At 37.3% G+C, this 26,966-nt stretch overlaps 3 protein-coding genes and 1 long non-coding RNA gene across 4 annotated transcripts; 3 read left to right on the top strand and 1 right to left on the bottom strand.

Annotated features, from left to right (window-relative positions):
- The first annotated feature begins 12,349 nt into the window (after nt 1–12,349).
- Nucleotides 12,350–14,365, top strand: LOC107980637. The gene is made up of 2 exons (XM_016981589.3): nt 12,350–13,817; nt 13,895–14,365. The coding sequence occupies exons 1-2, from the start codon at nt 13,664–13,666 to the stop codon at nt 14,299–14,301; spliced, it is 561 nt and encodes a 186-aa protein (XP_016837078.1). The 5' UTR covers nt 12,350–13,663; the 3' UTR covers nt 14,302–14,365.
- Nucleotides 14,366–14,513: 148 nt separating this feature from the next.
- Nucleotides 14,514–18,167, top strand: LOC107980950. The gene is made up of 6 exons (XR_001729077.2): nt 14,514–14,792; nt 15,237–15,358; nt 15,507–15,589; nt 15,742–15,824; nt 16,591–17,005; nt 17,082–18,167. It is a non-coding gene; the product is annotated as an uncharacterized LOC107980950 (long non-coding RNA).
- A 110-nt stretch (nt 18,168–18,277) lies between these two features.
- Nucleotides 18,278–21,674, bottom strand: LOC103316543 (protein ALP1-like). The gene is made up of 3 exons (XM_016984274.3): nt 19,331–21,674; nt 18,902–19,251; nt 18,278–18,820 (listed from the first exon to the last, which is right to left on the bottom strand). The coding sequence occupies exons 1-3, from the start codon at nt 19,660–19,662 to the stop codon at nt 18,564–18,566; spliced, it is 939 nt and encodes a 312-aa protein (XP_016839763.1). The 5' UTR covers nt 19,663–21,674; the 3' UTR covers nt 18,278–18,563.
- Nucleotides 21,675–22,778: 1,104 nt separating this feature from the next.
- LOC116738708 lies at nt 22,779–23,970 on the top strand. The gene is made up of 5 exons (XM_032602335.1): nt 22,779–22,890; nt 22,964–23,008; nt 23,084–23,322; nt 23,411–23,585; nt 23,669–23,970. Exons 3-5 carry the CDS (start codon nt 23,152–23,154, stop codon nt 23,827–23,829), a joined length of 507 nt encoding a protein of 168 aa, XP_032458226.1. The 5' UTR covers nt 22,779–22,890; nt 22,964–23,008; nt 23,084–23,151; the 3' UTR covers nt 23,830–23,970.
- The last annotated feature ends 2,996 nt before the right edge of the window (nt 23,971–26,966 follow it).

Raw genomic sequence — 26,966 nt, 5'->3', positions numbered from 1 at the left:
CGACACTCTTTCTTTCACTCGCTCACTTTTCTCCCGGCGATACATTTTTTATACCTATTTTCATTCTTTGGGCAACGGTTTTCCGCTTGATTTTTTTACACTCTCCCGCTTTTTTCATCTTCCTGCCTCACTTCTCGTTTTTGTCAAACCCCCGGCCGATCTCAGTTTTTTTAGAAGCTGCAGTTCATCCTCTTTTTTAGATGCACGGATTCATCCCTCTTTCTTCAAAACTCTCCTTTTATTTGCCTTTTGTGTGCGTCATATAAAAAAAAACTGTCTCCTACATTAATGCGTGTTCGCACGCGACGCAGAAAAAGTTTCAACCGAAAACTGACGAAGAGTAAAAAAAATTGTTTCTGTGATTGTCACAAGTAACACACGAATTTGATTTACCTTGCATTATTACATAAATTGAGATTTATTTCAGGATTTGCATATCAATAAATCAGTTGGTCAATTGATAAGTGTAATCGATCCTGATTAATGGGGGCAGGTCGAGTATAGCACGTGCCTTTCGCACTGCGAGCGTAACGAACAGACAATACTTGAATTTCAAAGACAAAATTACTTTTGTTACAGCGTAAAACAAACGAATCTGATCCTCTAACCGATGATCCGTCTTGTATATCTTAATTTCTAATTTATTTTCTCTGTATGCCTTTCAGACTTGACGTGTGATATCAATGACTTATTCACGAATAGACTCTGATACGGAAGCCATTCACAATCATAAAGGCTCTCCCGATCTTTTTCAGCGCGCTTTGCATACACTTCGGTCTTCGTTTGCCCTCGCTGACTTTTGTGAGCGGCTTCAAACGGATCTCTGAAGAGAGTATCAAAGCTCGCATAGAAATGTATACGGAAGGTCGAGTGTCTTCTCTCTGCTTTCTTCTCCGAGCTTTGTGCGTGCTTCAGTCTTCGATTACAACTCGTTCGCCTTATGGTGAGCGGGTTCGGAGGGATCTCTGAAGTATACGTAAGCGCGTGGAAGGAATCGAGATACACGAGCCATGTGATTTCAAGAGGAAACCGCCGATGTTATATCATCGAAACTGAAAAGTAAATTGAGAACAAGTAAGTGAAGCATTGATAAATATAAAATTATACTTTTTTACATTATACATGGACACTTCATAGTCAAGTCTAAAAGAACTCTTGACATCGTCTACGACGATCAAAGGAACTAAAGTTTCTAAAGTAAACAATCCCCCAAAAACGCGACAATAACTCCCCCTCCTGGAACGTCGATCCAAACAAACAGCCCCGAAAAAAAGAAGCTGCAGCCATCGTCGTTTTTTCCGCGTCACCTTCTGCGCAGTAACACGCGGAGAGTCTATCCTCCGCCGCCGCAGAGCGAAATGAAAAAATCACCTACCTAATCGCTAGAGAGAAAAAAACTCGAAAGCGTAAAAACGCGGGACACCCCATCGGACTGGAGAACCGTCCAGGTGCAGAGCTGAAGACGGAAGAAGGAGAGACTCGTGCTCTATAGACATACATATAATGTGTAGCCGCACGAGTCTCTCGTTTACCTTCGACTCCGATATAACCGCGTCAACGTCTTGGCCTATAATGCATTGCGATGCCTGAACCGTAATAATGTGCCTGGCCCGCGCGGCCGTATGAAGGCCGTCGTATATGTGTCGGCGTTAGGTAATAAGAGCCATGGCTGCAGTCTCGGCTCTGTATATATATGTATACCATGCGCGCGTGCGCGCGAAGTATAGGCCCTGCTCCTTGCGAAACGCTCCCTTTCGCGCCATTTTTCCGATTTTCCTCGAGCGTTACGCGTAGGAGCCGTGATACGCTCTTTTTCATTGGCCAGTTCGTGTTGGGTTACTCGGGGTGGGATCATTATTTGTTAGTGCCCAAGCTACGCCGAGTGATTGATGATGGAAGGACGGAGAGAGCGCGTGGCTGCTGCTGTTGCTTACTGGATGTCGATCTGAAATAGGAATGCCGCGAGTGAGAGTCGAGAGTGTGCGTGCGCGTGTTTGGATAAGGAAAAAATGCCTTTGATGATTGGGATCGCGCGGTGTGATAAGATGCAGGAGGTCGAGCCCCCTCTGGGTGGATTGTGTTGCCGTCATATTTTATGGGTTGACGCAGTATGTGCGCGAGAAAGGCATGTTTGGATAGGGAAAAAAAGGCTTTATTAATTTGGATCTCGGCGATAAGTTGCAGGACTATTGTATTCCTTCGGGCAGTTTGTGTTATTGTCGTGAGTGTGTTTTGATTAATGATCGAGAGCTTCTAATGATTTTCTCAACTTGTTTTGAATTTTTCGAGACAATATTTTTATACACTCCACCAAAGTACATGTAGATATATTTTTTTTTCTTCTGTGTACCACGAGTAAAGCTCGGTTTTTTCTCACACCTTCGCGCGCTTTCCGCTTGTTTGCACAAGAGTGAAGGTTCGTGATTGACTTTCAGGGCTGCGAACGGCTCAAGAATATCATAAAAACTGCTTGTAACTTCGAAGGAACACTAAATCTTAGTGAATTAGGACTCATTGCACTGACACGTTATAATACCGCAGTTCGACGCGGTTAACTGCAGCTCGTAGCTTTTGAAACGCTGCGTGATACACTTCTCATTCGGGACATTTTTTTTCACACTCGGGTATCTAGGTTTATTTGAACGCGCAGCGAACCAAATCTATGCCGGATAAAACCGTCAAACTGCTAATAACTGACGGCTCATTCTCATAGAAGAAAAATTTATTTTATTAAATCTTATAACATTTTCTGTTTTGTATTGTATTTCTAGCTGTAGTAAAAAGAATTAAAATCATATGTACGGCGAAAATGGGGATCTACCCTTGTTTGAAGTTGTCTCATTAGTAAAATAAGCCGCGTTCCCTCTCACGGTAATGTCCCTCAATTATATCTACGCGCAACGATTATATTATCCCCGGGTTTTTGCAATTCGTCGAGTTTATAACGTCATTTCCTCCTGAAATCGAGGTCACAAGGGGTGTAATTATGCGAGGTGTTGGCGCGCTTTGATTGAAACCATTCATCATCGGCGTACTAGGAATCACACATCAGACCACACACACAGCAGCGAATCGGTTATTGGAAAATTCGACTCTTCCGAGTGGCTCGTTGATTTTAGAAGGTATACATTTCGCAAACCGGCTCAGATAAATCACGCGACAGCCCGGGCGTATACCTATCGGTCGCTTGTACATTCTGCAATTATCAGAGCTACACGCGCAGGTTCTATCCGTGTCGTGTCTTGATAAATTATACTCTTGCCAGCATCGCAGCTGCGCACTGAAATATTAAATTGAAACTACCTTTGCGAAAAAAAAATCCGCTCCTTGATCGATTTATGCAACGATTCGAAATTTCCGGTGAAATGCGTCTGGAAACTACAGCGCCCATGCGAGTTCGTGTCCCTCAACCCCATACGTCGCAAAAAAATACTGTAATCCAGTCTACATCCAAATTATTACATTCAAACGGAGCTCCTTAATGCCCGTTTCTAGTGCGATGCATGTGTCTGTGCACTCGCGGCAGGATGAAGACTGATCGCCGAGAACTCAGAGTTCATTACTTCGAGAAAAGGATACGCACGGCGATGCAATTAGGCAATATCTATCGCCGAAACGGCTAGCCCTAATTGAGCCCATACCTTAAGGTGAGTCGTTTGTTGCCGTTACGACTTTTTCTCTTACGCACGTGGATACAGTGTACCTCACAGCCGTTACGTCGTCTTGCGCCGTATATGGCTTGTGAAATATTGTCAAATAAAAAAATCTCACGCCGTATTCGCACGACTATCTAATGCTCGAAGTATAATCTCGTTTCTGCATCTGTCAGGCGCTGGAAAAAGTATATTTATTACAATTATGCCACGAACAATATTTATCCCATTCACACTTATCGCGCTACTACTCGTGTAATATCTGCATCCAAGCGCCGGCCTTTCTTTCTCTCGAAAACATTCCAGCCGCAAATAGTCCGGGTGCTGGTGCCATCTGAGTGTAAATTTTCAGCTCCCCTCGGTAACTTAAAGATTTTCTATGTTTCGGGATGCGGAATCGAAATTTTTTGGTTACGAAGCCCGAAACCCGTTAGTTTTTTTGTTATAAACAAATTACTCATGTGCAATTAACAAATAATTGCTATTTGCAATTGAAAAAAATTTAGTTACATTATTTAGGTATTTTTGAATTGAAAGTGCTTTTACAACTTTTTTCGTAAAACGCATACTTTTTGAGTTAAAAATCGTTGAATTTTTAGATTTCACGAGAATTAACGGGAAAAACAGCTCGAAAAATTGCGGCCAAATCCTATTTTGTGAAAACTTTATTGATTTTTAACTCAAAAAGTATGCGTTTGCCCAAAAAACATGGAAAAACTCCAAGTTACTGAGGGGAGCTCAACATTTATACTCAGATGGCACCAGCGCCCGGACTAAAACAGATCTATCTCGGTAGCCAAAGACATAACCGTTTAACGCCGCGCACGCAGAGCATATAATCGACGCGAGCAAAAAAGCAAAATAATCTGTCGCAAACGCGTACATCGGTCTACTGTAAAGGTTGACAGCCAAACTGCACAGCTCTTGCATAACGGTGCAATCGCGAGATCGATGCGTCGCTTATAATGCCAGCGCGCAGAACTGACCGCTGTATCATTGATCTCGACACGAAAATGAAAACGCCGGCGATCCGTCTAGCGGTTTGTATGGCAAATGTTTGTATATAACGCAGGTACGTGATATTTCCGCGCTTGCGTAACTTTCTTCGCTGCGGCACTTCCCACATAAGGTTTATGGACGTCTCGACAGTCGATGCAGCTTGAGAGGATGAATTGCTCGAGAACTTTTGCTCCGGCTCGAGGAAAGCGGGAACGGCGGACGTGATCAAGAGGAGATAGCAGATTACGCGGATTTATTTTAATGGGTAAAAGTCCGCGGCTGCGTGCAGGACACTTTTTCATGGGTTTATGGCGATGTTTACTCGCCTCGAGAAAGCTAGCTAGGGCGACGCGAACGTTGGAGATTAGAGAGACTCTTTGCTGTACAGGAGACAGTGAAAATAATCGCGCGAGTAGGTGATTGTGTCTATTCAGGAGCATTGGGTATTACCTAATCGCCTACAATATCAATAAGACGTGTTCATCGTCAATCACGGTGTGTTTTAAGGTCAATCGTACGCGTACGAGACCATCAATCAATTTCTTTTTCACGCAGCGCAAATATTACAATCACCGACTATAATTACAGCACTAACAAGACGTTACTAATCGGTTCATTCATCGTCTACTCTGCCCCGAAGCCGTAAACTGCCACCGAGAGTTTCAAAGTAGTTTCAAGTTCAGAGTAGTTTCAAGGAAACGTCTGAGCGACTCGTAACCAGTTTTTTCCGATATGTCTCGCTCAACTTCTGTAGGTGTATATGGCATCGTACGTCGCGAGTAGGTGAATTAAACCATTGATCGCCATTCGCGTGCAGTCACGAGACGTGTAGGCATACGCGCTTTGAAGTATAAAAGACGAGTAACTGCCGATGATATCGTATACCACTTTCCAGAAATGTGCTGAAATTCAAGGAGCGATACACACACTCATTACATCAGCTCTTTTGACTTACGAGCTATCGGTTAAATTACGCTTTTTATCGCACTCGCGGAATCGCTGGATAAATGGAACGAGGTATTTTGATTAAGCGGAAGTTGAATGGATTATTTTTTTGATAAAATCAGCTAATGTATTCTAATTTCCATATGGTTTTCGTAAACGTTAGTTGAATACTTATACGTTGAAGGCGATTCGAGATCATTATGCCATCAATGATTGGTGTTGTACCGTTGACCCCGCAACTAGTACTTGCAGCTTCGAAGCGCAGACGGTTCGAGTAGACGCCCTGAATGGACTTCGGTATTTATCGGATCTAATCTTAGCGTAACCAACAGCTAGTTTTTCCGCGATAGTTTCACGTACGTGAATGCTGTACAGTGTACATACTCGTCTCGTAGCTTTCCATAAATGTTCTCTTCGTTACTCGTTTTTAGGTAACCAAACTCTCCAGTGTTATCTGCAATCCTCCGCGTAATTGCAGAGAACTACATCGGCAAATTGGCTTGTTCCATTGCACATATCTAAGAGTACATTTAAATTACAGAGCAAGGCTGCGGAATTTCATGAAACGTCACCGCCATCTCGGGATCAATCAGTTAATACCGACTCGCCCTGCGTATATAATCTCTTGAATCAACACGGAAATATTTTCTAATTTAGACCTCAGTCTCAACTCTTTCGCTCGCGGGAACTGCACCAGACATAAAATTCCCACATTTTTCTCCGCGCAAGGGATTTCCTCCTATCAATCATTCATTGATAGAGCTGCAGCCGAACGTCACACACATGCTTGCTGTATAGGCGAGTGAAATTCTCCCGCTGAGTTTCGCGAATCGCGCCGTACATGGTTGGCCGAGGCTTTGGGCTATGCGCTATATACCTACACTGAGAGAAATAGTGCGTAAATTTTACTATATGTTCATGACAATTTACTGGAAAGTTTGGTAATCTCGTCACAGACTGACAAAACTGACCTTTTTACTAGATTTATATCAATTTTTACTAAACTTCCATATAAAATTTACCATACTCAATAGGAAAAATTAACAGAAACTATAGTGAAAATCGCCAATGTATGAATTTTTACCTGACAGTATAGTAATTTTTAATAGAACGTATAGTATTTTTCATCTGAAAATCGGAACTGATGCGTATTGACGCGTTATGTGCATGCGCGTTTAGCAAGCATGGCTGTTTGGTGTGCTGCCGCTAGGGGGTGCACGGGAAATAACACCCGCAAGCGGTAAGAAGTTAGCTCAGTTAGTATATAAGTCCGTTTAGCAACCCTGTTGTAACAATTGCGAGCGTATAAGCATATGTACTGCGAATTGCGAATATGTATAATAATTAAGCGTTTAGTTGTAGGAAATGTATCTAGGTTAGTTTAATGTCTCTAAAAATCAACTGCGGCGAGTGAATCGATAATGTTCTCTGAATGAAGTGCGTTAGAAGAGTAACCCTCCATAACCATAAAAATTTAGAGCCATATAATAATTGAAAATAATTTTTCCACTATGTGCATTTTTATATTTAATTTAGTCAGGGTAAAAATTACTACTCAGTATAGTAAAATTTATAGTTTTATAAAATTTACTATACAGTTTAGTAAAAATTACTAGACTGTCAGTCTGTGAGTGGATTACCAAACTTTTTATTAAAATTTCCTATCCAGTATAGTAAAATTTACTATAAATTTCTCTCAGTGTACCTTATAGTTTGCTTAGAAGCAGGTATAAGCGCGAGCGCGCCCGTGCACCGTTCGAAAGTGGAACGTCCGGCGTGCGTGAGAGCTGATTCCGGTCGAGAGTAATTGTGCACTTGCTCGTATGCTTATGAGTGTCGGCTATAGGGATGTGTGCCCGTATAATTATAGGTTATTAGCTGCGCGATAAAGTGAGAAATCTATCGATTATAATCGATATTGAACAATTATTTTCTTTGTTTAGTTGGAACGTTTAGATTACCTGATATGGCTTAGTTTACGATGCGTTCGTTATTTCGTTTGTAGATTCTGAAAGTAGTTCACATCTCGGTGGTTATTCAATAAAGTTTCTTCGAATCCTAGACTCGTATCTCTTTCTTTTGATAAGATTTTATGTTCTGTTCCGCTGGTTTATTTCGTTATGTCATATCTTGTGTACAAACCTAACGAGCGAAGATTTTCCGGTGAATGGTGTGCCATTTAACTCTATACCTCGTCGGTGTAAATGAAGATGTTCGACTCTCCGGTTACCGTGATATATACTAACAATAATAATATCTTTTACGATTGCACATTTATGTGCCAATGGCGCGAGCTCGTTTTATTTACTGATGACGGTGCAGTTTGCCGAAACAAGTACGTGGTGCAATGAGGTAGTAATCTGCTTCTACAAGAAGCTGTTAAGGTATTCTCTTTTCTTTCGTCGTATGGCACAGAATGTACCGTAAGGAATGTTCCGAATTACTCGGTTATATAACGAAAAAATAAAATCATTTCCTGTTTTATGCTTACCGTATCTGAAAGTAGAAGTCGCGTAACATTACATTATTCTTTTGATTCCCTTTATATTGTCAACAAATAAAGCTCTTCTAGAATCAGATATAATTTTATATCCTCATCCACGCTTAGAAGATATCATTTTCCACCACCGTATAGGTACATTATTCATACCGAAAAAAATAACAGCCTGTTTTTTCGCTCGGCAAAACTCGTGTTTTATCACTGAATTGAGATGTGATACTTGCGCGTGCGCGATCACTACATAACGTATGCGTGTAGGGCGGTAATAAATCAGTCCTGCATATAACCCCGCGCGTGCGCGAGCTCGCGATTATTATCAGGAGCGTATAATTGAATCAGAAGTTCGCGAAGCTCATTTTTTTCTCATCGACAATATACGGAAAACGCTATTCTCGAATCTATATCCCCGGAGAGCAATTACATTCGATCTCGTTTACATACGCGGAATCGGCCATTCAAGTGTCAGTCTCTCGGCGCGTTTCAAATTTGTCAGTCAGCGAGCGCAGAGCGGTAGTTTGGTAATGAGGCAATTAAGATCCACGCTAATCTGCGTTTGTCTTTTGCGCCGTATACAAGCCGATGGGAAACGCTTTGTTACCAACTTTCGTAGATAACGCGAGTAGAGTCATAAATTCTTTTTCTTTCTCTCTTTTCGAATTATACGACGTCACAGACTTGAAGCGCTGTAAAAGTCAAGAAAACATCGCGGCGGCCGTAAAAAGCAGTCAGTCGGCTGCACTTTTTACCCGGAGCTCGAAAAATCCCAATCCCATTCATCGCACAGGGAGAGAGAGCTCGAAACGCAAAACTAAAAAGCAATGCTCTTAACGACCGCGCGCATAAACCTTTCACATTTTGGTATACGCACATACACTGCGCGGATCATCGGTGCGCGCGAGTTGCCGCTGCGGCACAATATACTCGGCCGCTCGCGCGCGCGTTCCTTCGACCGATGAGAGCGAGACCGCTTCCTTTTTATTTCTTCCTCTCTGCAGCGCGAACAATGCAAATCGTCAAAACAACTCATTATTCCGTTCCGAAACAACGGTTCCTTGCGCGCGCGCGCTCGGCTTTAAATTCGTTGAGCGAGGCCCGAAAAGTATTATCCCCTTTGGGTACGCGCACGCGTCCCTGTGTGTATGTGTTCAGGGCGCCTCTTTCTCTCTCTCTCTCTCCCTGGGTCCGTATCGAATCGGTCTGAATTTTCATTTAACACGGCACCTTACGCGTATGTGCCTGCGAGCGGTAAACAGCTGCCGCCGCCGCCGCTGCTGCTGCTGGTCTGCAGTCAGTTACATCAAGTGTAATGCATATACCCATACGCTTGGGTCTGCTCGCTCGTCTCTTTCTCTCTTGCTCTCCGCTGCTGCTCTCGTTTTTTGGGCTCTCTTTTTGCTCGCTTTATCGCGTCTTTTGAGGGATACGGCTCAGCGCCGAAACCCCGTCGGGTCGTTTCTTCGGGCTGATTTTATTCATTGTTTTTTGTTAATTTGAATAATAACGTTGTTTTCTTCGAGCTTTGATAGCGATACGGTGGCTCGTGCAGTGTATACCTTCTTTTAGGTCATGTTTAGGTCTGGCTTACTCGTTACGTCACGTTATTTCTTGAGTGCATACGGATATATACTTTCTTTTTTTCGTATCTGGTATCAATCAATTTTTACGAATTATTTCACAAGTTTGCAAAGAACTTCGAGAAAGAAAAAAATTCGGAACCTCGATCGAGTGCAGCTCTGCCAGTGAATTTCCAAAAACCTTCAGCCCCGCAGTGCCACCTCCCCAAGCACGACTTCCACCTTGTCCAAAGGTGTGAAAACAGGTGGGCCGGGTATATGTTCCTCGTAAATAATGGCGCGAGCGCGAATTCTCTCAATAATAATGCTTCGTCTCTCTCTCTCTCTCCCTTCTGCTTGGCCTGTCGGGTAGTTACTGCGCGTAGACTGCACAGGACACGCGCATAATTCAATCGTGTACGGCAGGCCACTTCACGCATGACTTGTGTTACTCGCGCGCGCGAGCGCGACAATGGCGCTAGTTTAGGCATTGATGGGGTTAATTGAGCCGAAAAAAGTAGGCATGCAGCTCTAAGGGTTTTTTTTCTAGGGGAATGTTGCATTGTTATCTTGGTTAGGCTTTGATCGATTTAGGGGTCTTTAAGTGCCAGTACGGAAGGGAGGTTACCTCTATCGAGGTCGTAAATTTGAAATTTATTAGCTCCTTTCTATAATTAGTTAGCTCGACTGTGAATTGTGAATGGAACTCTTAAAGTCGCAGAGTCGAACAGCATTAAAGGTATATTTTATTAGAGTAGCTCGTCGTGGTTAAGGGATGCTTTAAAAACGTAGACAATAGGTTTCAACAGCACCGGATCTATACTTTCTGATAGTAAGACTGCGGTAGCTTTCCACTGGTAGTTCGCAACATTTGTATGTACATATATTTAAGCGCCACGGTAGCTTGTAGCAAGTCTGTTGTTTTTGACTTTCTTGTCAGCTCATTATCTCGATCGTGCGACAATGCAAATTTGACAGTTAAGAAAACAAACCTTATGTACAATGTGTCGCTGGCCTCGCCGAACGAATTTTTGTACCAATCCGTATGGGATGAAGAAATATTCTGTAATAAGCATAGGAAAAAATTGCCTAATCTTCTCTCCGCATAATGTATGCTGCATTGGTCTGAAATCAGTATGTACCAGTTCGATAAATGATCATAAGCGCTACAAGACTTACGCTCTGACTGATTCATGACTCTGCATAAGTAGTTTTGTAGCAATGTTGCCGAATGTACTACTTTTTCTAGATCGAAAAATGTGTGTCACTGATACCTTACAAACGCATTGCACCACTAGCTTAACAATCAAATCAATACAGGTGCGTTCGGTTTCATCGCTTATTTCTCACACGTGTACCTTGCTATGTTTGGAGCAGAAATCGAAAGCATAAGCAGCATAATATTGGAGGAATCAATTTCTCAAAAACATATCCAATTCAAAACGATGCAATAAATTTATCAGCAATATTGACCCACTGCTCTAATAGGGGAAAATCCTTCAATTAGCCTTCCTCAGGACCACGCAATAGTCCGGCTCATTACATATAGCAGAATACACGCGATATGCTTTTGAGCCGCAAGGAAGAAATTTAGTAACGGCACCAGATTCGCTCATAATATGTATACATATTATACACCACAGAAATTCTTGTACCACCTGCTATACACTTGTGCATTTAACATTTTTCAAGTATTCGCCTAGATTTTGTGAAACTGCGTGGTCAACGCACATGGGACACTTTTAATTTCCATATTTCATCAGCGATCGGTCTTGTGCCGCTGCTGAAAGGGATTCTTGATTGATTTTATGCTTTCTGGCATGGTTGGATATAGATTTTATTGCACTACTTTCTGCTTGACGCTTGTTATTCGCGACAAAGTGAGGTGATTGGTACACGTAGTCGCTGTTAACCATTGCTGGAATTTAGGGGAAGGGAACGATTTCGTCAACTACTTATGTGATATCTTTGATGGCATTATAAATTAGCAACGGTATTCTGAATAATCGTTTACATTTACAGTCGGATTTGAGTTTCGTGACTATTTTTGAAGGTTTTATTTGATGCACTGGTAGAAAAGACTGGTAGGTAGTAAATACATTCATACCGTTCATGTAGAACAAATCACGTTTTGGGTGGAATTTTTTTTATAGGTTGATACATGCGCACTTTCCGAATATTTTTTACGAATTGCCGAATTATTTTGTAAAGTAAACGCCGTGAAGTCTTGAATAACCAATTGCTACCAATGATCAAAGAATTATTTGCTTCTGCCAAATTTTAGAAAGTTTGAAATAAACTTAGTAACTTATGATTCGGTTTACTTCAAATTAAAAAAATTAATTACACGATAAAAATATATCCTTGAGTGTGTATACACGAAAAATGTCAGACTTGATCGAATGAAACACATTGCATTATTCACATACATAAATTACTCAATACACTGTAAATATGATTCAGATCGTAGCAGCCTGAAAATATAAAAATAATATTATAAACAATGGTAAGTAAGCCATACAAGTTTTGTGTTTCCCCGAGCAGGAATAATTTTTTTGCTGACCTAATTACGCCGCTAAAAGTGCTATTAAAATATTTTTATTATGTTCCTTAATATACATTTTAAAATATGTAACAGATGCATACACGAAGATAGCAGAAATAAGTACGCGTTATATGCGCAGCGTTAATAAAAAGAAAACTCAAGGCGTGACCTGGAGTTTCATATACGTAACGGTAATGCACGTGTTTACGCTTTTCACGGAAACTATTGCAAATAAAATGAGACGCACAATCGGAAAGCTAATACTTATAATGAACCCGCTGCAAGTGAAAACAAATATGTCCGGATGTATAGACCCTACTTACTGCCAATCAAAGCTCAATAAGGTTTATTATCATTTTTCACAAGCTGTATTTCAGGCTTTCATTATGAGATAGCATTAATCGCCAACTTGGTAAACAATGTTTCGGTTTAGTGACTGCTTTATTTCTTACTTTCAAACTACCGTATCGTGATATTAGTGTAAGGGAGCGTTTCGTAAAGAATTGCTTATCCAGTTAGTTTTATTAGACTCAAACTGGCAGTGATTTCTGCAAGTTTCAAACGCAATTTCATTTCTATATGATATTTAAAAAAATAAAGGATCGGCGCGAGCGATTATCATATATTATAATAAGCGTTATCAAATTCGTAATAAATACTGTCGCGTTTCGTAAGGTGATGCGTGTGTTTTGCAAGTTTTAATTTTCGCACTTTATACCTAACAAGATCATTAACGCTTTACAAGCGCAAAACCTCGAGTACACCTTCCCGTACGATGCATCTAAATCACCTCACACTGAGTCACACCCTAGCAAAAAGACCGAAACGAGCGAGCATTACACTCCTCCTATCCATCAGATCTACAAAGCCGCGCTTTCATAACTCCGCGCATGTAATCTCGTCCTCGTATAATAGTCCCTTACGCTCTCCTCAGAAAATCCGCATCGCGACGCTCGAGAAACATAAGCCGTTTCATTGTGAAGTATCGCCGTTGGTTCGTCGTCGCAGGGCTTCCGCGGAAAACCGGTTGCGCCGCTGGCGCGAGGAATACCAGTCGCTATATGCTATACAGCGCAGATCATTTATATTTTTACGTGTGCTATCCCACCGGGCGCGCGTAAGAAAATCATTGGCAGTGGCCACATAAGGGCGTATGCATGCGTATGCATGCGTACGCGTGCGGTGAAGTTACTAGAAACATATAGTGACTTTTCATAGAGCCAACTGTTGAAATTGATTTCCGGAATTGACTAAAACTAGTTATAGAAAACGAATGCACCACAACAATTGTATAACCTCAACCTTCCAACGTGTCTGTCTCACTGATGGTCTCCAGCAGATACTCTGCTTTAACAGCGATTATCTCCGAAAACAAAATGTGATAATGAAAATGTGAAAATAGCGAAATCGAAATATAATAAAATATTAAGTAATTATATGTCTACAACATTTACAGTACTCTACAATCATGAATTTCATGGAAAAAACCATCATTCGATTTTATGCTGCAAATACTTTTATGTTCGACCATCAAGATGAAAAACATTATTCAAATACAGAAAAAAATAATGTTTTATTAAACATACAAAAAGCTCTTTCGAAGGATGGTATTAATATGCCAAGTACGTAATTCATTTATATATTATAAATATAAATATTATGAAATATGAAATTAAAAATATTATTACTTTTGTTACAGCAAAGCAAATTAAGGAGAAATACAAATATCTTAGAGATATTTTTGTAAAGACCGATAAACTAATTGAAGCGAAACAGAATCTTACATATCTACAAAAGGGCATATATCAGAAGATGTACTTTATAAAACCATTTTTGGTTTCAAGTTCGAAACCTCGATCCACGTACGAAGTGAAGAGAGATATGAAAGTTCAAGAGACTGCTTCAAAAGCTGTAAATCAAGGAATACAGGAATATTTTATATCAACAAAAAGGTCGATGCCAAATAAATATGTGCATATGCTAAATGAAAAATTACAGGCTGAAAATAGCGATAGACATGTTCAAAGAATGAAGTTTTTTATAATTTTAAAATCAATAAGAATTTTTAAAGATTATTTACAGACTCAGGTAAAACATGCAGTGTAAAAAGAACATTGTGTATTTGTAAAAGCTAAAAAATACTTTTGAATAAAATTTTTCAGTTAAAAAATTGGTTAAAGATTTATTTTTATATCTTAATCAATGTACGTGTATGTACTTGTACATTAAATTATTAAAATATGGAAAATATTTTTTAATTTTCTATGTATCTAAAATATTTTCATATAGGTACTTGGATACACACGCAGGCACAGATATTGATTATTCCTCTTCCCCTCTCTCTTTTACCTCTATCTGTATGCCATCTGCTCAACTCAGTTTCAATCTCCCAGTAGGTTGTCTATGCTGAGAAACAAAGTCAGCCATAAAGCCATAAAGCCAGTGAAAGTAGTGAAAATCTGTGCGGGTTCTAATATTATTGTTAATAAAATATTAATTTATTAAAAAATGCAGAATGAGTTCTAGACCTAATTTACAATTGTTAGTCATCAATTGTAATAAAAACACAGAAAACAATGTTTCAATTAAAACGAACAGTAAGTATCAATTATATAACTTTTTGAAAAATACAGATTAGCTAATGTAAAAAGCTTGTCATGCATAGGTACATTTCTTAGTTAAAGAGTAGTTAAATGTGGAATATATTTGTAGCACCATTGTAGTTTACTTTTTACTTGAAGGAGGGGATATGTAATTAACCTAAAAAAATATTTGTATCTATTATATTTACAATTAATACTAATTGCATCACATTAATATTATTATTGATTGATCGATTACCTTCGAATTCATTTTGCTGCTGGTCAAACATGTCTAATTGTTCGATAAATGTTGTTTAAAATCAATGTCTTTATCTTCTTCTGGAACATTTACTGACTTCTCCATTTGTTTCTGCACCTTCTCTAGAATTTCACACATTTTTGTTTGCAAATTCTGCAGCCCTTCATTATCTTGTTTGATAATTTTAAGTTTTTTTTTAGCAGGAGCATCGAAATCTGGAACACGTGTATTAATCTCAGCAGCAGACGAATAGCTGGGCAATGCGGAAGAAGTAGTAGAAGCTGGCTTTAGTGGAGCCCTTGGCATCCCTTTATACTTAAAGGTATCTAAAAAATAACATTTTTAAGATTTACTATTAGAATAATTTAATGAATATTTTTGGGTAAACTTACTGGATAACACATCAATAGCTGGTGCATTTAATGATCTTGAAGGTGGAGCATTATACCTAAAACTATTATTTCTTTCAGCAGAAGATGAACAGCCAGGCAGTGAAGTAACAATAGTAGAAGATGGCTTTGGCGCAGTCCTAGGTATCCCATTATGCCTAGAGGTATCTGAAAAAATACAAATTTTCATTATTTGCCATAACAATAATTTTGAGAATATTTTTGTATATAAACGTACGTGATTCTTTATCAATAGCTGGTACGCCTATTGATCTTGGATCTGGAGTAGTAGAAGTTAAATTATATTTTCTTTCAGTAACAAATGAACTGCTGGGTGCTGAGAACAGGGTATTAGAAGATGAGTTTGGTGGAGCCCTTGGCATCCAGTTATACGCAAAGGTACCTGAAAAAATACAATGTTTATTAATAAGTTTAATACTGATTAATTGATATTTTTGTATATTATCTTACTTGGTGCCTGCACATTTGCAGACTGCATGATGCCAGTTGATAATTGTTTACGATGAGCGAGTGCAGCTTTTAAAAAACTCATATGTTCTTAATAGACAAAATCATGTTGTACAGCTCCTGACCTTGTTCCTGTTTTTTTTTTTTCGTTAGTTAAACATGTTTTAAACTTTTGAACAAGACTTTGGCAGGTCTTGATAATTTCGGATACTGAAAGCAATTATAGATAATTATCATAAAAATAGACAGTTTAGGAGCAATGCTACTAACAATATTATAAAGTATGAATCAATATTATAACGTACAAAAGACAAATATTACAAACTACGTTCAATGACTAAAAATCTCTTATTACCTGATACATCAATGTCCAGTTCACTCAAATAATTTTTCAGCACCTTAATTTTTTCAATTTTGTCAACGGTATATATGTAGCCTTCTTCCATCTTATCGTATACAACTCAGGGTTGTTCATATAAAAGTTGATCAGTATATCATTTAAAATTTGCTTTTGAAATTCTTGTAGCTTCTCCATTTTTTACTTAAATCAGTTTACTTTGTTGAAGAAAAAATCAATGATAGTTACAACTGCAGAAACCTAGAACATATAGCCTATAAATGGATATAATTTTTAGTCAAAGCAGTAATTAATTTAATGCATAAGAATAGTATTTATTAAATGTTCTTATGATTGCAGATTAAATGATTGATATAAAGGTACGCAATTTACCAGCTACTTCTTTCTATTTTGGCAATGGAAAACTGCAAAGAATAATCGTAAATTTGAACTCTTCACAATGGACTGCTTATTGAAACTTCCGCAATTACTCGGTATTGTTGGACAGATGAAACAAAAGAAAGTGCAGTAGTTCGAATTTTGACAGTTCCACAAAACCTAACCTCATTTAATCTAATTACAAGGCAACAACAATAAGCATTAAGAAAAATGAACAACCTACAGAAAATTATTGTACAAAATTTGATAAGCAACTGTCACAATAATTTTACGTTTGATATACGGGATGTAAAGCATAGAGATCAAGAAAGTATTAATAATTTTTGTGAAGTAGTGAAAAAGGAAATCAAAGAAAAAGAAAATGTAGACATTGAAGGTAATAATAATTTTTAAATTTGTAAATAATTCTGATATTTTTATGAAATTAATTAATGTTATTTTGTTGTTTTTAGTTGAGGGTGTCAAAAATGTGTGGTACAACATGCGCAGAAAATTTGTTAAAATTAACTTGGAAAAGTTTCGACGTCAAAAAATTTCAGATACACATGAAGAATTTTATCAATATTTAATTTTTCTAGAAAATTATATATCACACAAAGAAGATTCAGTGTATATCTCACTTAATCAAAAAGAAGTCCAACAAAGAGTATACGATTATCTTATGGGCCACACCTATGAAGAGCAACACGAAAAGTTACCTGAGCAGCCATATGAAAAACCACATGAAGAGCAACATAAAGAGCCACATGAAGAGCCAAAAGAAGTCGTTAGGATAATTTTTTAAAAAATTATCCAGATTTAAAAAATCTCTTCAATATCAATAATCAAAATGAACATGAACCCGTTGATCTTACCAGTACAGAAGGCCATGTGATATATGAAGAGATACCTCAAGAGGTATCGACTGCTGATAGTGCTTTTCATTTACAAGAAGAGTACAATCAAAGTATGGAAGAAACTTCAGGATTAGAAATCCTTGAGGGCTATGAAGATATAGTTATGATAAGTTTACTGTCAAATAATGAAAGCAAAATACAAATAGAACCATTCGAGCAACTTTCTTCCAAAGAGCCTAACATTATAAAGAAAGCTTTTGATAGTCAAACTTTTAAAGAGTCACAAGTGCCAATCATTGAAGCTGATGTTCCTGTGAATAATGTCTGATGATAAATCATCAGTATACCATAGTCCATTGCAGTCTTGTATCGATACCGTTGATGCAAATGAAAAGCAGCTTTCTTCTATCCGCTTAAAAAATGATAAGTTGAACTTGAAGATTAAATCTGCATTAGTCAAAGAAGTTGTAATTATTATGTACTCAGCGTTAATGGAGTCAAGGAGCGAATCATTGAAAAAATGTCCTTTACTTTTTATAATCCACGTTATCAATAATTTTATAAATTTAGTTTCTAATAATAAAATAACAAAATAGAAGAAAGTGTCAAACAGAATTCTTTAACTTTTTGAATTTTATCATAATATTTTATAAAATAATAACTTTGTTAATCATAAATGTTTCTAAGAAATACTTTGTAAAAGATGACATATTCATGTATTTTTTTCAATAAAAATAAAAAAAGAATACTAAATACTTTAAATTTTTACATGACTATAATTACATCTATATCTGACATTAAAAACACTCAAATAACAATTTCATACAAAATTTTATTTATACATTGTCATACCTTTTATTTTATTACAATACATTTACAGTAATTAAAAGCAATGTTTACATTCTTGCCCCCTGCCACGGGACAGATCCAGCTGGAGAAATAAAGTAGTTACATAGGATGTCGCGTACTCTATGTTCTCCCAGGGGAACTCTATAAATATTGTCTTCATCAATGGGTACGATTACATGGTTATTATACCATCTATTTTCTACATCGTTATATTCAAAATCTTTTAACAGATTATGAAGACATAGTGTGCTAAAAATAATTATTTCTATTGTTGCCTGTAGTTAGTCTGTAGTTAAAAACTCTGTGTGGCATAGGTAGATTGTTGTTTCTTAAAAAAGGCTTCATTAGATACGGTTTTAACGGAAAGCCTCCATCTCCAATTAATACGTAGGGACTCCGTACTTCTGAATTTGGCGGTAGTTGTGAAGGTGGTAGCTGGATTTGATTTTGCGATAAAGCTTGTCCTAAATCGCTCTCAGCAAATATGCCAGCGTCATTGCAAGATCCTATAAATAAATTTACATTCTTTAACAATTTTATACATTACATATTTCATAAACATACATTTATTGTTACACATATCTCACCATAATCTCCAACAGTTGCCCAGGTGAAACGTTGTTTGGAATCACAGGATGCCATTAAAACAATGCTGTAAAAATGTTTATAATTGAAAAATAAACTGCCGCTACCAGGAGGTTTGTCGATTCTGCAGTGTCTTCCATCAATAGCTCCTATGCAGTTTGGAAAGTACAAATCTTGCATAAAATCGCTTGCTATTACTTCAAATTGTTGAGTTGAAGGAAATTGCAGGAATAGTGGCACGAGAACTTCACACAACACAGCACATACTTCAGGTATAATTTGTTTGACTGTAGATAAACCAATACTATAAAAATATTCTTGTTTCCTAATAGAATCAGCATGCGCCAAATAGCTAAAAGAAAAATATATATTTTATGTTGAAGACAATTACACAGTAAATAATTTATTTGATATTAAAATATTTTTCTTACTTTAAAGTTAAACTGAATCTCAACTCAGGTGGCAAATGCGTTCTGCGAGATCTTTTTACTAATCTATCTCTAATAAGATCATAGACATAATTATATGTCTGTACATTCATCCTAGTAAAATGTATGAACTGCTCCTCATCATTTAGTTGGAAATACCGAAATACCATAGCATAACCACCATATCCACTCAAATAGTTTTGGCGAATTAACGGCTTGCTCCACCATCTCCTGAATTTCTTTCTCTTTCTATCAAGGTATTCCTCTAACTCGATGAATACTTGAGTTAGCTCCACCAGCAGTAATCCAATTTCAGCATAATTTTCATTATCCATCTCTTGACGACATAGACATTGAAGGTAATAATAATAATAACGACGTGCAGTTCGTTGGTTTTTATTGCAAGCTTTATTTAAAAAATTAAGCGTAAATGAAAACCAGTGTTTTTTGCTCCGACATCCCCTTATAGATAACTAATAACTATACTAATGTTTTTTTTTAACTTACGTTGAAAAATTACACCAAACTTATTTTGTAAATATAATCAAATATATATTTTTCGCTGCTTTCTGACAATTACGTTTTGTATTAATAACTCCGCTGCAAAAGAATTGATGTTCTTCTCAAAGAGCAAACAAAATACTGGAGACCATGAGGCAGACTATGTTAGAAGGTTGAGGTTATACGATTGTTGTGGCGCATTCGTTTTCTATAACTAGTTTTAGTCACCTACGAAAATGAATTTTGATAGTTGGCTCTATGAAAAGTCACTATATGTTTCTAGTAACTTCACCGCACGCGTACGCATGCATACGCACGCATACGCTCTTACCCGAGTGGAAATTGGGTACGGCAAGCCGTACTTGAAATCCGGTCCTGATCAGGGGAAACTTCAGGCTCCTGATCAAGCTTGTAATGATGCGCTAACCCGACCCGGATTTGCTTGCCTAGATTTAGAAAACATGTAAACTGTAGCAGACTCCTACGATACAATTTATAGGTTTAATGTAATCTTAAGGGTACAGTAGAGGACACCTGAAGTAACGTAAATCTTATGAGAATATAAAAGTAGTCCTAACCTATATGTGATTACAATAGCTTTGGTTTTGTTAGGAAATATATTTTGTGTGTTAACTCTGAAATAATTTGTTGTATGTGAAAAAATGAGTGAACGAAACAAGTTGAGAATTCGCAATTATCGAATGTAGCAAAAGTTGAAAAAAGACATGCTTGAAAAAGAAGCTTCAGATAATGCAGTAGTGTCAAAAAAGATTTTGCATGTAGAGTAGTAAAATTCTAGTAGAGCAAGTTCAGGAAGGTGAAGACATAGAAAACATTGTTAAGAATAAAGTATCAGATACAGATGCGCCTGTTATAGCAAGGAAGTATAATAATGATGAATTAGTAGAAGAGGCGAATCTTAGAAGATTTTCATCGGATGAAGAGACTGATTCAGGTAATAGTGATGAGGATTATTCAGATGCTGCTGAACAATTTATTGAGACAGATTTTGTAAAAGACTTGAAGAAATGGTTTTTTACGTTTACCATACCTAATACTCATCTAGATGCTTTATTGAAAACATTGAAACCGTATCATTCTGAACTTCCTGCATGTGCAAAAACATTTTTAAAAACAGGTCAAAAAAAAACTATTTGAAATTAAGAATTTTAAAGAAAATGATCCGGAAGATGAAGCCAAATTTGTTTACATAGGTATTGCTACAAACCTTAGAAGAACTATAGATGTTAAATTACACAAAGACAAAAAAATTATCTTGCAGTTTAGTTCAGATGGCTTACCACTTTTTAAATCAAGCAATCATGAATTTTGGCCACTATTGGGGAGGATTTATGATAAAGTAGTAATTTATGAGCCATTCATAATAGCCGTTCACAGTGGAAAGGGTAAACCTTCTAATGTAGATACTTATTTGCAGAAGTTTATTGAAGAATTGAATTCACTCTTAAAAAATGGAATTGAAATAAGTGGTCAGAAATTCAATGTTGAAGTCATGTGCTTTATTTGCGATAGACCTGCAAGAGCTTTTTTAAAGTGCATAAAAGGACACACAGGGTATTACGCCTGTGAGAGATGTACTGTAATGGGTTATAGACAAAGTAATCGCCTTCTGTATGGCGTAGAAGATAATGTGAACAGAAGTGATAATTCGTTTAGATTACAAGAACAACCAGAACATCATCACAGTGTATCTCCCTTGACACGTATACAACCTCCAGTTAACATGATAAAGGACTTTGTACATGATTTTATGCATCTAGGGTGTTTAGGTGTAATGAAAAAGCTTTTTGTGGATTATTGGATGAAACCATCAAAATCACTAAAAAGACAAGACATGCTGCGAGTGTCCCAAAGAATGCTAAACCTTTCAAAAGATGTTCCAAGTGAATTCCAGCGAACCACTCGATCACTTGGAGAAATAAATAAATGGAAGGCAACTGAATTTCGCTTTTTCCTTCTTTATTATGGCATATTTGTCATGAAGAACATCCTGGCTGATGATCAGTATCAGCATTTTTTACTCCTTGCCACAGCTTGTCGTTTACTAAGATGTCAAAAATCATGTAAACAATATGCAGACATTGCGCAGATATACTTGCAACGTTTTGTTTTGTTAGCTAAAGAGTTGTATGGCGAAGAAACTCTAGTATTAAATATGCACAGCTTAGTACATCTAGCTGATGACGTAAAGTATTTGGATTGCTGCTTAAGTGACCTAACAGCATTTCCATTTGAAAATAAATTAGCGCAAGTCAAAAAATATGTTAGAAGTGGCAACAAACCACTTGAACAACTGTGTTCAAGACTTGAACAAGAGAGACTGTACAAAAAGCCAACAGTTCTCCAAATAGGATTGTGCAAAATCTTGAAGAAACAGAAATGTAAAGAAGGGATCAATGTTAAACATTTGCAGTTTTGTAACTCGCAACTGACAACGAAACATCCAAACAATTGTGTTTTGTTGAAGAACAAATCTATTATTAATATATGCAATATGCACATATGCGGAGAGACAGAAGATGTAAAGAAGATTGTTATACTTGGTAAACAACTTAATATTGTCGAACCTGGCTTCAATTATTCACTGGATTCAAGTTTGTTGAACATTTTTCAAGTTGAAGAATCAGATGATATGGAATTAGTTGAAATTTCCTTAAATGATATTGAGTGTAAGTTAGTTTTCTTGTCTATTTATGAATTAACACATGATAAAAAATTGTTATATGTAGTACCGTTACTTCATATGTAGTGATTTTCTCTATACTTTTCAATGTCATTAATAAATAAATTTATAATTTCGAGTTTAAAAGGTTTATGAAGAAGAGATTCATGAAGAAATAGCAGAGGTTCTAGCAGAGATTCATGAAGACCCACCTGATATTGCGCATGAAGAAGAAATTGAATCAGGTAATTACAATCGAAACAAACATTAGTTTCCTTTGCTATAAATAAGCTTATTTATTTTTTAGAAACTGTAGAACAAAATGATACTGGAGAATTCTTGATACCATCATCATTGATAACAAAAGAAGATTTGGCGAGTAAGAACTTTTGAATATGTACATTTCTCTAAATTATTATCAGTATACTTTTTAAATAATATTCATGTTTTAGCATTCAAAAATCAGTTATTTGACTTCGTAAGGGAACAATTTTCAAGTAATACTGTTTATTCGTATACATTTTCTTACCTCATATCATATATTTATCTTTTGTATTATATTGTTATTATAGAAGCTGAAAAAAATTCGAAAGCATACAGAGTTAGTTTGGACAGTAAAACTGCGAACATTCAACTAGAAATGGTTCAATTGAAAACACTGGTGCAAGATAAAAGACCATTCGGAGATAGTGAACATGTTCTATCATTGGAGAAGCTAAAAGAAATTTATGACGTTACCCTTCCTATGGAAACTTCTACAGAGTTCTACAATTTTAATTCAAAAATTGTGCACGATAATTACATTAGCTTAGTGAGTATAGTGTATATTAGTATTATTAATGCTGTCATGACAATGAATGTTAAAAATTTGAAATTTAATCTATTTTTATTCATTTCAGAAAACTTATTTTGGCTGCAATATAAATACTCAAGAGAAAAATATAGCTGCCAAAGTTATAACTCCTATTTTCAAAACTTTCTTTTCTAAAGATCTTGTTAGAAAATTTACTGCTCAAAAAAAAAGTAAAGACGAGTACATTTTTAAAGATTCTAAGTTTTACGACTGCTTGTTTGGTAAGAAAGGAAATAAAAAAATTATTTTTGACTCATGTATTTATATAAAAATATTCTTCATAAATAAGTATAATATTTTTCAGATGCAATGCAGAATGCACATAGTAAGAAGGGACAAACAGTGACAAATGCTGATTTACTGGGACTGATTGGAACTGTTATAAACAATGCTGCTGATTGGGATCGAGGTCGTGACAGCAGAAAAAGAACTCGGGATCAAGATAGTGATGGCAATGACATTTAAAATATTTATAATTAAAATTTGACTATTTTTATATATTGCAGTTACATGTACGTTTTAATGTAATTTATGTTCTGTAAATTGCTCATGACGTACTTAATAAATAAATTAACAAATAAATATTTTAACGTTTGTACAACATTATTTGGCATTTATTATATTAGAGTAAGATGATAATAAGAAAATGATTTAGTATACTTCAGGATTTTATCCGGCCCGGATCCGGTACTGTAGTAGTCTATACAAGTAAACTTCAGGTAGGGTAAACTATGCATGATAAAGCCCGTAACATTGTCTGATTTGTCAATTTTTTTCTCTTCATATTCGTTTTTTCTCGGGCCGGATTTGCGCATCATTACACCCGTGCTACGGCCCATACCCGATTCCTAGCTTGGCCCGGATCAGTACCCTAACTCTCCTGATCCGGCCCTGATCTTACCCGTAGGATTGATTCTAGTCGGGTATGTGGCCACTGCCATTATTCTACTCCGCGCGTGTCATTTGCTCTCTTTCTCTCTCGCTTTAGCCCGGGAGTGTGTAATTGTGCATTTTGCCTTTCATTTTGCATCGTGTAGCCGAGAGGCGCCTTTCGTTTTCCGAGCAGGTCTTTTTCGTTGCGACTAGGTGTGAAATTATAAGTCATATTGGCTTACTTGATAATTACATTGTGCGCTGTGGGAATATACGCAAATGAGACGTTATCGTATATCGAAGAATGAAGGTTTTACCGGTGTTCTTGAATTACCCTGATTTATCGTTTAGTTTGATAAATTTACGAATAATTATTATGATCGCGGGATAATTGTTGCTTTAAATCAATTAGTAACTGTATTACATTGTATAAACCGGCACAACGGGTTGACGGATAGAAAGGCAATTCAATGAATATACCAACTCCCTTATCTAACGATCAACCGATTTAAAATCACTTCGATGCTCGTCTAATCTCATTACTCGTACACAAGTTTTTCTCAATCTCTAACAACTCAATCGCTCCTGTATCTCTGCTCCTCTGGGTAAACGAAAAAATCCTCACAATTCATCGACTCTCATTCTTGACCGACTCGCCGTTTTATTCCGATAATTAGCCCTGTCAGTCGCGTCGAATTATAACTCAGCGCTGGCCTGTATAACAAGTACCGCTTCTGATCGCGCCGCTCTGGAGAGTGTATGCAGGGATTTCCATACTAGGTCAGCGAGCGCGTGAGCGCGAGATAAGAAACCCACTCGCACGACGAGACACCCTCGCGAAAATCGCGATTACGTAAGCGCGCGCAACTGCAGCGTGCGAGAGAGAAAGTCGCCGCACGTGGTAAAAGTGAGCGTTATTTGGGATTCTGCGCGAGGGAAATTATACTGCTGCTGGTTTTGGCTAATGCGTTTGTCGAAAAAGTAGAAAAATCCTTTTTAGTGCAAGAATGATAGTTTCGTTCGTCTAAATGCTATGCTTGGCGGTTCTGGGGATTTAAGTTGGAATATAGCGTGGAATTAAGATTGGCCGAACAAATGCTGATATAATGCGGTTTTAGACGTTTCAATTCTCTGCTTTTATGTAATTGGAGAAACATTTATTATTTAATCGAGTGAGTGGTAATGAAAGCCAATTTACAGGAGTTTAGAATCCATGCAGTGTGCGTGAGTTATTAATTATAACTATACAGGTTTTAATAATGCTTCTGCTGATAGTTTCGGACAACAGAAAATGCATGAATTTCAATAATAAGATTGATCGCAAGTTCAACGTCTACTTTGATTTCTTTTTGATACTTTATCACTAATTAATATACCTGTATAGTATAGGAAAATAAATTCTTATCGTCACGTCAAATTAGCATACAATGGCAAACGGAATGATAGGAATGCCACTATGTCTTCGCCAAATTCTTATGCACCACTTGCGAATTCTTTTGGAAATTCTTGTTTTGGAAACGTGCAACGTATAGCTTTTGAAAGTAGCTACAAAATAAATTGTAGTTTCGCAAAACCTATTCACAAAATAGGTATAACAAATTGGCCCAACGAATTTGAGATTGAACGAACACTATACGTCTATAAAAGTACTTGATTAGCTTTTTATAAGTTTCGACATAACAATAATAATAGTAAATGAGAAAAGTACGCGCATAATCAATCGTAAAAATTTAATTACTGTTTCAATACGGTTGTAAGTTAATTGACAGTGTCATAAATTGCGCAACCTCGTGTGTCATAATCGCGCAGCATTTTGAGCAGAATCATAACATATGCGCATAAGTTCGTACACGCGTGAGCGAGCCTTCCGAACGAATGCGCTCCAATTTTTGCAAGGAAAATCCCCGACAGAAAAAGCATTTCCGGTGTAGTCTCGGGAATTCCACGGCCGTTGAGTCACTTGCTCAATATTTGGAATTCTTACGTTTGTCAATGCACAGATGCACGCGACGAATTGCAATCCGACACAAAACTAGCATCGATTCTTCTCCTTCCCTTGTCATGTGAAACGAAGCGCTTCCACGAATCCCGCGCTACTGCAGCGATCTCTGTAACGAGCATTTTCTCGCTAAGTATTTCCAAATAAACTCTCGCGGTACGTTTTCTGCGTCTCTCATAGAAAGTTCGCGCATTCTTAGCTAATTATTGCTCCGCTCGCACCATCGCGCCTGTATGCTCGTGTGCTACTCTTGAAATTCTTCTTGTGCAAAATTGTGCACGTCCCACCTCGTTAGCGTCAAGCTCACAGTGATTGTCTTGTCGAAAGGCATTTTCACGAGCAACGACGACCTTAATCGCGTGCGGAGGACAGAAGAATAATTCGCGCGTTCATGACTACGACGAAAATCGACCAGTTGATGAATTATATATTTTCTTTTGTTTTAAAACGAACGAGTTAAGTTAATCTGCAGACCTGATGATTGCGTGATTATATAGTAGTATTAGTATTCATACGCGCGAATAATGTTTGTTGATCTCACTGTGCTCTGATAAAAGATATGAAAGAAATTCGCGATAATCATTCACGTTGATCTTATAAGCGAGGAAATCAAGGCTTTATCTTAATTTTATTGGCGAGTGTAATCAAAATATTTACGATTCACTCGGTTTATCAGCGAGTAGTCATTAAGTGTATCAGCCGCTGCCAGCTCATGCTCATTTCCCCCATA

This window comes from Nasonia vitripennis, chromosome 1 (assembly GCF_009193385.2).
Source record: "Nasonia vitripennis strain AsymCx chromosome 1, Nvit_psr_1.1, whole genome shotgun sequence".
Lineage (NCBI taxonomy): Eukaryota > Metazoa > Arthropoda > Insecta > Hymenoptera > Pteromalidae > Nasonia > Nasonia vitripennis.
Note: the sequence above shows the minus strand (reverse complement) of the source record. Positions and strands in the feature narration are given on the sequence as shown.